The sequence below is a fragment of the Cimex lectularius genome, unplaced genomic scaffold (genome assembly GCF_000648675.2).
Source record: "Cimex lectularius strain Harlan isolate CLEC.00 unplaced genomic scaffold, Clec_2.1 scaffold279, whole genome shotgun sequence".
Taxonomy (NCBI): domain Eukaryota; kingdom Metazoa; phylum Arthropoda; class Insecta; order Hemiptera; family Cimicidae; genus Cimex; species Cimex lectularius.
Genome location: NW_019392827.1, coordinates 411,453 through 425,322, shown reverse-complemented (window position 1 = coordinate 425,322; position 13,870 = coordinate 411,453). Strand labels below are relative to the sequence as shown.

Here is a 13,870-nt window from a genome sequence, read left to right as displayed (position 1 = left end):
TAATATTAGATACATAAAAATTGATGATGGTTCGAAGGATTTTTGATTGTAGGAATTGGATGCGTTGGAGGTTAGAACGTTTTGATGAACCATACCATCAACCCAAAGATCGATGCAGTATGTCAAGTCCCAAAATAGGTATATATATGAGTCTTTATTTTCAGTCAGCTTTAATAAGGATTCCATATAAGCCGTTTGTCAATGTACAGCCCAAGGCGAGGACTAAATTAGCTGATGGAAGAGAGATAATATTGTAGTAGATGGGAGAAGTGGCTATTCTCCGAAGGGGGAAAGTGACATGTTCACATTTTCTACGTTTGTCATATTCCACCGCTTGAACCACTGCTCAAGGGATGTGACATGCATTGCAGGTTTCTTGTTGAGATGACTGAACCTTTATAAGAGCGAAGGATGGTGGTAAGATCCGCATAGGTGTTAAGGATCGTTTCAAGAAAATTAAGAAAGTCTGCGGTATAAACCGTGTAGAGTATGCGCCCTAAGATAATTCCTTGTTGTACCCCTGCTTCTGTTTGATAACCGGCAGATAGAGAGACTTGTTTCAAGAAAGTAGTTGAATATTTTTCCCTTGACGTTCGCCTTACTATTGGGGGAATTGTATGTTTGTCATATTACACCGCTTGAACCACTGCTCAAGGGAGATGTGACCTCGTTTTGCAAGTTTCTGGTTGGAATGATGGGATCCTTATGAGAGCAAAGTATAAGTCTATTGACCGTAACAATCGTTTCAGAAAGATTAAGAACGTCTGCGGTATATATCGTGAAGAGGATGGTTCCTAAGATACTACCTTCTCGTACCCCTGCATATGTTCGATAACCGGCAGATAGAGAGACTTGTTTCAAGAAAGTAGTTGAATATTTTTCCCTTGAAGTTCGGCTTACTATTGGGGGAATTGTATGTTTGCCATATTCCACCGTTTGATTCACTGTTCAAGGGATGTGACATGCATTGCAGGTTTCTGGTTGAGATGACTGCACGTTTATAAGAACGAAGGATGGTGGTAAGATCCACATAGGTGTTAAAGATCGTTTCAAGAAGATTAAGGAAGTCTGCGGTATAAACCGCGTAGAGTATGGGCCCTAAGATAATTCCTTGATGTACCCCTACTTCTGTTTGATAACCGGCTGATAAAGAGACTTGTTTCAAGAAAGTAGTTGAATATTGATCCCTTGACGTTCGGCTTACTATTGGGGAATTGTACGTTTGTCATATTCCACCGCTTGAACCACTGCTCAAGGGATGTGACCTCGTTTTGCAAGTTTCTGGTTAAAATGGTAGGATCCTTATGAGAGCAAAGTATAGGTCTATTGACCGCACAGGTAAGAATCGTTTCAGAAAGATTAAGAACATTTGCGGTATATATCGTCAAAATTCTTCCTTCTCGTACCCCTGCATCTGTTCGATAACGGGCTGATAGGGAGAACCGATGACTTGAAAGATCGGATAGGTAGGATTTTTAGTCTCGGGTACTAGGTAAAAGAGTGAACTCTCTTAAGCTTCCAGAGCAGCCCAGACTGCCATACCCCATCGAAGGCTTCCTTCACATTTAGGAATACATCGGACCAGCACAAGTTGAGCAAGGAAAGCTCTACATGCACAAATCTTTATTTTAACCTTAATTTTTTCTTCATAAATCTGTTATAAATTTAAAAAATCAATGTTTACTTCCTTTATATTAAATATCCAGAAATATGATCAGTGTCACTTGAACTGTGTTTAAATTACTTGCAACCCTCTAGTCTTTATGTACCTATGTAGAGTTTTGAATTTAATAATTCTAATATCTCATTTTTCTCGCAGTTGGAATTGCGATTTACTCACAAATTATTCTTTATATATGTTAAATACTCAAATGAATAACACGACTGTTTTTACTGGAAAATTTGACGTAGGTTAACATTTAATTTTGTTTTCACTCACAGCGCGGGACTAGGAAAGAAAAAGGAGGTGTAGGACTTAATTTTGAAAAAAAAGAGATGAGCCCACAAGCCTTCAGGTTTAGATTGAATGTAGTGAACGTCGCATTCGCCAGCAAAGAAAGACGACGGCGATAAATCAGTGATGAAACGCTCTCGGGGAAACGCAGTAAATTGTACCGCTACAGATATTGAAGCGAAAACAGAAATATTGCGAGGGGTTTTCCTCCCTTTGAAAACTGGGATCGGTCTGATTGAAAGGTTATTTTCGTTTAAATTCAGCCCCTCGGTTTTATAACGTTTGTACCGCTTCGAAAAGTACTCCAACCACAAAAGGAAACGTGTCCTGTTAATTTGGTAGCCCCTTCAAACTCGGGCGAAGCCGGGCTAAAACGAGTTACACGCCGAATTGCCCTTTGCCACGGAAACAAAAAAGATTGCCTTCAGAACGTTCGCGATTCAACGATTGAAACCTTGATTTCTTCCTTGATCTTTTGATCTAAAAAGATTTTTCGCGTTTAACAGGTAATACGCTTTCACATCAAAGCAAATTTCATCAGACGCCAAACCCTCGTTTTATTGCTTATTGATGTATACTATGAATAGACCTTGAACGTATTGTTGGATATTGTCGAACAGGATTAAATCTATTCCATTCAAATTTAGATGAATAATTACATAAATATTAAATCTGCTAGTTTAGCTGAGTACACTGAATATTAAATCTAGCAATACCTTTTGTAATATACCATCTTCTTGTATAATCGCCTGAATACCCATTTTCCTCAATAGAAGCACCAGTGTGGCTTTGTAAATCAATAGAACCGTGTGCAATTCAGATTCCCCAGAAACATAAGAGATTTTGCATAATGTTTCCGCTATTAAATCTTTTTTGACGATATTTGAAAAATTTTTGGAAATTTGGAGTTTTCTGGGGACTTTGTAGTAATTCAGGTTATTCGTATCTTGCAAGCTGGTAAAAATATGGCAACGTTCACGGATGTTATGGATTTTTCGATATTTTGAAGAATGCAAAGGGCCTCATAGATTTAGAAGCTCTAACGTACAAAGTAAACATTAATTAACGATCGATACAAGGAAAGTTTAGTTTAAATGAAATTGAGGACGAAAAGTGTCAAAACCGAGGAAAAAGATTTTAACTTAGCTTAGCAATTTTTGGCAAAAGTAAAATATATCACAGTCAACCGTATACATACTCATTATAGCCACATTCTATACCTGTCTTTAGAATTTTAGTTTTTTAATTTTATGTAGGTGGTTCTGCCAAAGGGTCTGTTTTACACAATTACTGTGATTTTATTGAAAGAAAGATGGATAAGGTTGCTGTATTCCATCTATCATCCGTGCTTGTATATAAATAAAACAGCTAAATAATTTAATGTTGGAACACCACATATACACACAATCTTAAGGAGTCATGATTCATGAAAACTTGTTTTATTTTAAAAACTATATAAAAAAATCAATTTTTATTCTATTTGTGTAGTATTTAGAAGACAGATTAATGATTATTTGGAGATTGTGAGGTGCGGTCTTTTGTAGGTTTAGAAAAACATTTTCTTTACTGTGCCAACGTTTCTTCGTTATTTTTCGACCGCACAAAACCCATCTCACAATTTCCAAATAATCATTTATTATATTTCTAAATATATATATATTTTTTTAAAATTGATAATATCTCCAAAAAACAGATTTTATTGACTTTACCGTCACCGTTAACACGCACGGTTAATTACGTTAAGACGAATAAGGTAAAACGATATTTCAGATAGCGTTCCATTAAACCTGCGCATGCGCACTTCAATCGATTTAGCGTACCGTTCACGCTAACGTTATGTACAACCTCCCTAATATATATTTATTTAGAAATCGTGAGATGCGGTCTGGTGTGACGTAGGTTTCAGAAAAACATTTTCTTTACCGTGCCAACGTTTCGATCTTTGTTGAGATCATCTTCAGGGCCTGGGATTTACAAACATTGTTTACATATTACAATTACATTTTGGATGTGGAAAAGTGAATTTATACAATGCAAAATATATTTTATATATTCAATCAAAGTATTTCTACTCACTCAAAGTGTTTGTCTTCTGTGTAATTGTGTCATTCTTGCGTGTCGTGTCGAGAGTGCCAGTGAGATTTTGCTATTTTGAAGGGGTAGGGAAGGATGTCGGTATAGAAAAGACATTTTTGTATAAGGCGTTTGAGTAAAAATACTTTGATTAAATATATAAAATATATTTTGCATTGTATAAATTCACTTTTCCACATCCAAAATGTAATTGTAATATGTAAACAATGTTTGTAAATCCCAGGTCCTGAAGATGATCTCAATAAAGATCGAAACGTTGGCACGATAAAGAAAATGTTTTTCTGAAACCTACGTCACACCAGACCGCATCTCACGATTTCTAAATAAATATCGATTAACGGTCACTAATCACCACACACCTCCCTAATATATGTTTTCACTCTAACATAGGTGAGTATTGTAGTATAAAAGCCTCATTCATAATCAGCAATCTTTCCGGATTAACTGAAAATCGACAAATCTTCGCGAGATATGTCCTATCTAATTATTTATATAATTACCTCTTTTAACGAAATATTACTTCTTTCAATTAATTAATCTTTTTATGTAAGGTATTGGTTGAAATGAAACAGTTAGTGTCACGAGCGGGATTCGAACTTACGACCTTCAGCTAAATACGCCGCTGCTCTGCCTCTTGAGCTATCGTGACTTCGATCCACTCCGACACTAACTTCCTATCTCAACCTACCTTTCGAATTTTCCCTCCTTTTTTGCCATTTTTCAAATGTCGTTCAATCAGGATTCGATTCTCGGCGCCATATGAAGTGGCCACGGAGAGCTTTAGTGAAGTATACTTCGTTTTACTTATTAAATCCATTATATTTCGTGGTCTGATTGACCAAATTAAGTCGTGGGTTCGAATCCCGCTCGTGATACTAACTTTTTCATTTCAACCAATACCTTACATAAAAAGATTAATTAATTGAAAGAAGTTCTTTGGTCAATCAGACCACGAAATATAATATAATTATGACTTATTAGTTTATCTATTATTACCTATGACCACTTTTTTTCGGCTTTTTAAGTAATAATTCAACAGTCAATTTTGATTTTAATCGAATTATTATTTTTTATGCCAAGTGTGTTTGAGTTGAAAAATTAGTGTCACGGACAAATTAGAAGTCACAAGTCAATTGGTAGAGCGCCGGGGTACTGATCCGGATGTCCTGGGTTCGAGTCCCCCTCGTGACACTAATCTTTCAACTCAACCACCTTGCATCAAAAATAATAAATCGATTAAAATATTAGAACCAAGTAAAAACATGAATCAGTCAATTTTGATATTGAGAAAAGTATTAATCACTGAATATATTTTAGTATTCCTTTTGTACAAGAACTCACCCATTCCGATCTAAAAGTTTCACGGCACGTTTACGGTTCACTCCCAACCCCTTTCGATCTTTTTTCTTATTTCAACCAAGAATCTCCTAAACCTTCCACGAAGGCTGAAACGATATCGGCCAAGTGATCTCTTGAAAATATGATAATATATAGAAAGACGATGAATAGAATATTAAATCTGTAGACCGAACTCCTTTCATAAATATTGACATATTGAAGTCTTAATTATTAAATAATTAAAGACAATTATTTCGGTTCGACAATCATCTAATTTATTTAACTTACTACATACTGTACGTATTTTAAATATTTGAATGAGAGGGATCCGCCCTGGATTTTGTTCTGTGAAAGGGGTCCGATTGCTAAAAAGTTTGGGAAGCGCCTGGTATAATGTAATACAGAAGATTCGTAATCGAGATTTAGATTTCATTTTTACTAAAACGTCCAAGGTTGACAAATTACAGTACTATATTTCAAAGGAATTAATCCGTTGGATTTTTTTGTATATTTGAGAAAGGACCCCTGTAAATCTCCCCCGGCGTTTTAGGACGTTACGGGATCTCATATAAATGCGGCTTGCCGTTCACGTAGGGTTCAAAGCAAAACAGCCTCGGAGGGAATAATCAGCCTCCCTCCGAGGAGGCCGGTCTCGTTTTTGCCTCGTTTCGCCTGTGACACGGGGCCAAACTTAGAAAGATCTGACCGCGAGATAGAACTGTTGTAAAACAGCAATATGTAGCTCGTATAATTGTGGTAGCTTGAACAAGGACGAACTCGGAAATTAATAGTTATACCCTTGTTTGCAGAGCACAACTTGTAATTAAACCGAGCAAAAACAAAACGGTGAAAAAGAAAAATGAACCTAGATTAGCACGTGTCCGCAATATTCGTTGAGATTGTTCTATTAAAGGTTAATCGCTGAAAAACCTTTGTATTTTGAGGATCAAAAATGTTCAAATCGACCAATGTATTTTTTTCCTCAAGGCGTCCCATAACCAATATTTTAAAGAATATATTATTGTCATTATTGTTTTGTATATTTTATTACATGTTTTACTATTATTGCTATTATTATTTTACCGAGCACGGCAGCGAGTATTTGGGTCCCCTGTTCCGATTCTTGGAGGAAACTAGGTTGTACTATTGTATATAGTTATAATAGTTATTCAGATATCGTGAGATGCGGTCGGGTGTGATGTAGGTTTCAGAAAAACATTTTCTTTATCGTGCCAACGTTTCGATCTTTTATTGAGNGAGAGAGAGAGAGAGAAAGAGAGAGAGAGAGAGAGAGAGAGAGAGAGAGATTGTCAAAGCCTGGACCTTTATGTCAAGTAAATTAAGTTCCTTAACAATCAGAATTTTATTCGATTTTCATTTTTATTCTAATTTTATTCCATAAATAAAGATACAAATTGCTTAAGGACCGTCGTGAATGTATATTTGAAAAAAAAATTTGAAAAATTTAACCCAAGTTGATTGAAGTCGGAAAATTTCTTAATAAAATGCCCTTCTTTTTGTCCGGTCATTGTGTCCAAATTAAAGGGTTAGTTTTAAAAAATATTGACGAACCGTTTACGCTAACATGATCGAACGTGATTTATCAAATGGAACAAGTTATACTTGTGATAAGTATCAACACAAAACTGAAACTGAGAAATGTTATGAAAAATATTTATGAGCAGTGCACATATGTTCCACTAGTAATACATCATGTACAATACAAAATAGACATTTTCCTCGCAGAAAACCGAACTCATGCGTTTATCGATAATGTAATGATACGTGTTGTTTGTTCCCCTATCTTGATCTCGGACGGGAGGCACAGCGTTTACTTACTGCTGCAGGCACAAAATGCCGTTTCCTTTACGAATAAAAAGCAATGAAAAATGTGGATATCCTGAGCACGGAAAATCGGATAAGTGGTAAGTTTAAGATACTCGTTTAGGTTAGGCTTAAGTTGGGCGATGCTAATCTATGTTTTAATGCGTTTTTATTTTACATGTTCATACATTTTCAAAATCAATCTTGTGGTGAACTATACATACATATAAATGCTTTTTTTTAGGAAAAGTCATAGTCGATTGGAATCGGCGAGAAATGATCCGGTAAGTAAAAGCGAACGTAGAACGAAATGTGAAAGCTGTATTCCATCTGTGATTCCTTACCGTCTACGGTCCGATTGTGATCGTGGTGGACAGATGACTGATACATCGGTTTCCAGGCGAGGCTGCTCCTCGTCTGTAACATCGTATAGTGAAAATTCGAGTAACTTCTGCTCTTCTTCGACAAACTCCTCTGAGGAAATACTCCATACCGCTGAATACTTACATGGCATACAATGTAGAACGAAGAGAGTCGAACGCATTCCACCTTTTCTCCTTAAACCGCCCATTTCTCCCAAACCCGATTTTCACCTGTATATTTCCTCCCAGAAAAATCGGCCTAAATCGTTATGCAGTAAAACGAGAGCTGCCACGAAGAGTGACGACAGCCTTACCGCATACGAGAAGTCTTCTATTTTGTGTCCGGATATTGAAGTGATCAGGGTGCCGAGCACGTCTCGCCACATCGAAGCCGGAAGACAGAAATTCAGGAGAACCTGCAGTGAAGAACGAGTGTCGTTTCAGGAAGAATGGTTGAGGCCGAAGTTCACCAATACGTTAGCAGATACGGCTTACACCGATCGACAGAACTTCAGTCCATTGGACGAAAGGTCCCGCATTCCGTCTCCTCCGAACCGAAACGAACACCAGTTGACTATTCGTGAAAACAGAACTGTCTGTGATGAACGGTTAAATCAATACAGCCGCATAGAAAACAGAAATGTCGAAGATCGTTCTGAGCCAAAGGCGTGTGGGTTGAGTGAATTCACGCCTCCGCCGGAATTCTGCGACGATCGACTCTTTTTACTTTCGATACTCCCAACGTTAAAAAAGATGGATTACGACAGTAAAATTAACGCCAAGGTCGAAATGATGAACACTCTTCAAAAAGCGGCGGCATCTCCACTTCGGCACCAGGTACAACAGCCCACGTCGGTCTCTCCTTCTTCTCCGTCGAGATCACCAGACAGGAGTCTGTTTTACGGATTGCAAAATCTTAAAGAATCCTACAAAGAACTGTGTTCGCGTCTACAAAGACTTCAATAAATAAATTTGACACGATTGACGATTCACTGATAAACATCGGATTTGTGATTTCTCTTACAAACTATATTAAAATTAAATATAACAAATTTTAATGTTAACGCACTCAAAGAACATAACGGTTAAGAAAACATGTGTTAAAATAATCAAACCGTCGAACTACGTACAGATTATATTGGTAAAATCATGATGACACTTTAATCGCACTAATATGTCTTAAAAAATAAGTCTATAAGTTTTACAGTGTTGTTGATCTTAGTTCTTGTTGTATTATTTATTTTTTGTTTTTAATATTGTTTCTTTGCTTTCATACAAAAAAAAACTTCAAAACCTTTAATACAAAATTGTACATAAAATACTATTTTAAAATCCTACTATGAAAATGATAAATATAGGTGGTTTTATAGTCGGCAATATTTTCCTTATTTTGCCTGAATATTTTATTTTGATAACGGCCAGATGATAATGTTCGGGACAAAAGCATGTAGCAAGCCAAATTGATAGACTTGTCAGAGTTCCTGCGGCAAGATGTCAAGAAAAATCAGCAAGACTAAAAGCCCGGAAAGGTAAACAAACAGTACAAAAATGTCTATTTTGTCCAAAAATAAAAGTTGGCTGAAGGAAAGTTTACGACCGTACGGCTAGGCATTAAGTTGCTCGCGTATACCGGATACAAATGTACGGTTTAAACGTTAACAAGATGCTCGTCAATGTAAGGTAAAGGCCCCGGGTTCGAATCCAGCAGCCCTGCATTCGTACCCGACATATTTACAAATGGGCTTTTTTTCAAAAACACTGACACCCTGAAGGTTCAAATAACTTCGTAGTTGAAACACCCTCGTTAAAAAAAATATATAAAAAAATAAAATAAAATTAGCCAGTTCTTTGTTTCGTTATAGTACTCCGGTCAAAATACAACAGATTATCGTATATTATCATACATTTCTAAAACAATTTAATTTTTTTTTTTTTTTTTGCTTCGCGTTCATAAAAAGTTATTCGCGAATAGTTTGGGATACTGACATTTATTTTCTAAATAATTTGTATTATGGAATGCATTAAGGTAAAATTTCTTGTGCTTACATGCAAAATCGTACGTTTAAAGCGGTTTTTGAACTGTGACAAAAGTGTACCACTTAAAGAAAATTAGATGTCAAAGAATGGAATATTATACATACATATAACTAGTTAAAAATGGGTCACTAGTCACTTTTAGACAACTTTTTTTATCATTAATATTATTGTTTTCTGTACAAAAATTTACACATTTGACAATTTTTTGGTAGCGATCAATAAAAGACCTAGCAAGGATCTGTCAGACCACGGGATGAGGATAAGGGAGAGGAGCCATTGTTTTATTTTTTTATCAAACACCGCGCACTTTACGGCATTACATGAAATTACATATCTCATTTTAAATTTACATCTAAATGAAACACATTAAAACTTCATGAGTTATAGAATCAATCCCTCTACTCTAAAAAAAAATCTTTTACGAGTCTAAAATTTTGATTTATACTCTTTATACAAAAATTCGCTTTTTGCCGGGGCCATCGCAGTCCATGCATCACCATGCGTTGCACCAATGGGACCTGGCATGTTGGACACTGTCGCACTCCAAAGCAAATGGTCCACTCTCTGCGTTAGTGTTTGTCCACATGGGCATTTAGGGATGATGATGATCTGAAGTCGGTGTAGGTATTCCGCTACTATTCCGTGTCCGATCTGTATTTCGTCCCGCGTCCTTCTTTGGTCGATTTTTAGATTCCCGATACGAAGACGTGGTGATGTTTGAGAAAAACTCTTTTTGAATTTTCCTCTTGACCGAGGTCCTCCACGATTCTTCCCATGCCTTCTGGCTGAGTTCTCTTATATTCTCTTTAAATAGCTGTTATTGAATTGGAGCCATTGTTTAGAACTGGTTTAGGGTTGTATTAGAAGGTCACGAGGCCACTGACTTTTTAGGCGGCGTGGAGGATTGTTAGGGGACGTCCTGGATTATGGAAGGAGAGTTTGAAGTGTAAGTTGTGGAATCGTTTTTAGATCAGGTTCTTTACATGATCTAGGTCTTTGTGAATGATTTGTAGAAGGGAGTATTGAGGATGCAACATAGGACTTTTGACTGAAAGTACTTGATTCTTTAGATGTTGGATGGCTTGGCTGAACCCTACAGCTCGACTCCATAAGTTCAAATCCGCCTAATTGATGTCTTGTGTTTTGTTAGTTTGTGTCAGTTTGCTGTGAGTACGCTTTGTGGATTTGGACCAAGTAGGCGTCTGAGTTGCCTGTACCTTCGGTTCAGTTTTGTCTTTTTTGTTTTGTGTTCCATGCAAGTCTGCTGTACAAGTAGAACCTAAGGTGATGGACTTTGTTGGATGGGAGGATTACCTCACTGTGTGTGTACCGGTGGGCAGATTCTTCTAGGTGTGAACATCATCTGCTTTTTTGTTCATTTAGCTCGATGCGCCACCGAGTGTTGCAAGAATAGGGTCAGAATGTGAAGAGAGGTTTGCATCCGTGAAGATCATGATGTGGGTGTTAGGGTAGGTATGTCAGTGGTGTAGACTGTGAAGAGGATTGGTCCTACGACTCTTGGGAATGCCAGCCTTGATGTCTGAAAATTTAAAGCCAATTCTCACCTTGAACCAGCGAGCCAAGTGATTTCAGGATGAAGTAGTAGGTGTGGGAAATAATAATTTTTAATTTGAAAAGGAGACCGGAGTGCTCTCTGCCAAATTGTCTCTGTAACATCTACAAGCAGTAATGCTTATTTTCTAGGGCAGAGGATATTGGGTCTACTATTTGTAACCCATGCTGAAATGATGGATGGGATTTTGTTATGGAGCTGAATATGGCAATTAACCTTTTTAATATGAGGTGTTCAAAAATTGTAGCTAGGATTCTAGGTCTGTATGTAGATGGGTCACTAGGGGATTTGTTTGGCTTGGGAATTGGGGTTATGATAGGAAGTATGCACTGGTTGTGGAAGTGGGTTGTGTGAATTATGGATGTGAAAATGGTTGTTATGTACAATTGCTTTTATTAGGTAGGTTTTTATGAATTTTGGGAGTTTGAGGTTGTGTCGTGGGGATTTCTTAACTTAAAAATTTCCGAAGGATAGATAGGATTGGGTGGTGGTGATAAAGGAAAAGAGGATCGAGGAATTCGACTAATAGATCTGAGGGCTAGTTGAAAACTAAACTTATTTACTAACACTTGAGGGGTTACTTATTTATTAAACTAAAAGATAAAATTCATCGAAATCAAACAATCATGCATTCAGGACTGATTGAAGTGGTTAGAGCATAATTTTCTCAAGATAAGGCAAATATTACATATAAAATAAAATAAACAAACTTCTCTTCTCACTGGCATGTAAAGTTTTTATTTTTAATATTAATGGTAAAAAATTTGCAGTTAATCCTTATATAAATTGTTGGTCGTCCTCAATTTTCCAGATCCCAACAGGACGATGATCTGGATTCTGATTCTAACAGTTTAACAAAAACTGATGAGAGTGGTAAACAGGGTAACTATTCTTATGTACGAGGCACTCAAAGTGATTCACCTAGAAAAAAACATTCATTATTAAATTCGGAAAAAAGTTCATCAAAAACTGAGAAGGATACATACATTACTTCACCGACTAAAAACACAACTCTAAAGACATCGAAAAAAGCCAGTAGTCACAAATATCATGAAAAAGAACCATCGACCAAAAGGGAAGGACATGCAGATTCTGCGACTACGATAGCATTTGATTCTGAATTGGAGCACTCATCAGAAGAATCTCAGGAAGATGAACCGGAATCTTCAGCCAAGAAAAGTCATTCCCACAAAGAAGAGACACTTGATAATCCAAGAAGTAAATTTATTCCCGAACAAAAAAAAACGGGGTACGATAAAAGAAAGAAATCTCCAAAAACTAGACAGGCCCATGAAAAACAGTATGATAACAAAAAGAAACATACCAAGAAAAAATCACTAGAAGATGACAATAGAAAGAAACCATTAGAAAAGCCATACAACGTCAAATGTAAATTCAACACCTGTCAATGCCATGAAGAACTTCAACCCAAAACCGATGCAAAACAAGGGCAAGATAAATTAGTTTTATGTGTACCATGCGAACAAGATCAAAAACATGAAAAATCAAACTTCAAGTTTGTCACTTCTTCAAATGATATGAAGCAACTTCGCCCAATACACTATTGCTGCTATGTCCAAACAGAAGAAAAACAAGAAAATGAAAAAAGAGTTCCGATGAACAATAATCTTCCATTGCATGCTTCAAAGTCAGATGGATTTAGAAGAGGTCCTCAAAATGACGATTTAATGTTTATATTTGATCGAAAAACTCTTCCACACTCAGACCCCTTTCCATTACAGAAAATATGTCAAGAACGGCAGGCAGACATTATTGATGTAAATAAGGTTAGAAAATGCACTACAAGGAGAGTTCCGGCAGGATACAATTCTTTAGAAGAGAGACAATATTCGATGGAACCTATCAGAGAAAGACCAACAATATCTAAAATTAACGTGTGCTCTCGAGAAGAACACTTTGAACCCAAAGGATACAAGAGTGCACAAAGTATCGAGAACGACAGTAAAGAAGATGAAGATAAACTCTTTTTACTTTCTATGCTGCCTACACTGAAAAAGCTAAACGATCCTATTAAAATGGATGTAAAAATAGAAATCATGCAAATTATGCAACGATCAGTTTACCCGAATTTACAATATGGTGACTTCTATCCCATAGAAAGATGCATGTAAAACTTTATGACAAAAAAAAAACGCAGAAAACGTATTGCCAAATAGATTAACATAATTTGGCAGTTCTTGGTCAAAGTAGGCTTTCTTTGCAATTTTATCTGTTTTGAAAGTGTTTTATTTCTTCGTGTTATTCTATACTCACCACTCTTATTATAATCAGATGTTAAAGGGAAAATAAGAACTCATAATGAAAATGACATTTTAAAGTATGTTTTAATTTATGAAAATAACAATAAATACTTTTTTTCTCAATTTCTATTAACATTATGACAATAAAAAATCTAAACTTATCACCATTCAAAATTGTAATTCATTTTGTAAAAGCAATGTTTACAGTATAATCTTTTTGGTAAAAAAAGTTTTACAAAACATTTTATTTCAAAACGTTAATTACCTAGAATAGCCAGAAACAAGCCAACTTAATTCAAAATCCATATGGGTATTAAGTAGTCATAATTGATTGTATTAGTTAATTTTTAATTAATTATGCTTTTATATCTAAGGACTTGAATGAGATGAAAAAACTAGTGCTCAAAACGCCGTTTAAGAAGCTATT

At 36.1% G+C, this 13,870-nt stretch overlaps 1 protein-coding gene across 2 annotated transcripts; it reads left to right on the top strand.

Moving 5' to 3' along the window:
• Positions 1–7,008: 7,008 nt before the first annotated feature.
• On the top strand, positions 7,009–13,566 carry LOC106663378. 2 transcript variants are annotated; one of them, XR_002910579.1, is made up of 3 exons: positions 7,009–7,311; positions 7,455–9,101; positions 11,994–13,566. XR_002910579.1 is itself a non-coding variant. In XM_014388182.1 (2 exons), the coding sequence occupies exons 1-2, from the start codon at positions 9,064–9,066 to the stop codon at positions 13,312–13,314; spliced, it is 1,359 nt and encodes a 452-aa protein (XP_014243668.1). In that variant the 5' UTR covers positions 8,747–9,063; the 3' UTR covers positions 13,315–13,566. The 2 variants fall into 2 exon arrangements, 1 of the variants encoding a protein (XP_014243668.1); XM_014388182.1 differs by lacking the exon at positions 7,009–7,311 and having other exon boundaries at positions 8,747–9,101.
• Positions 13,567–13,870: the final 304 nt, after the last annotated feature.

Excerpts from the sequence above, each read along its gene's own strand:
- LOC106663378 (XM_014388182.1), top strand. The coding sequence starts at position 9,064 with ATGTCAAGAAAAATCAGCAAGACTAAAAGCCCGGAAAG. Across the intron at positions 9,102-11,993 it reads AAGACTAAAAGCCCGGAAAG|ATCCCAACAGGACGATGATC; the intron begins GTAAACAAACAG and ends TCAATTTTCCAG.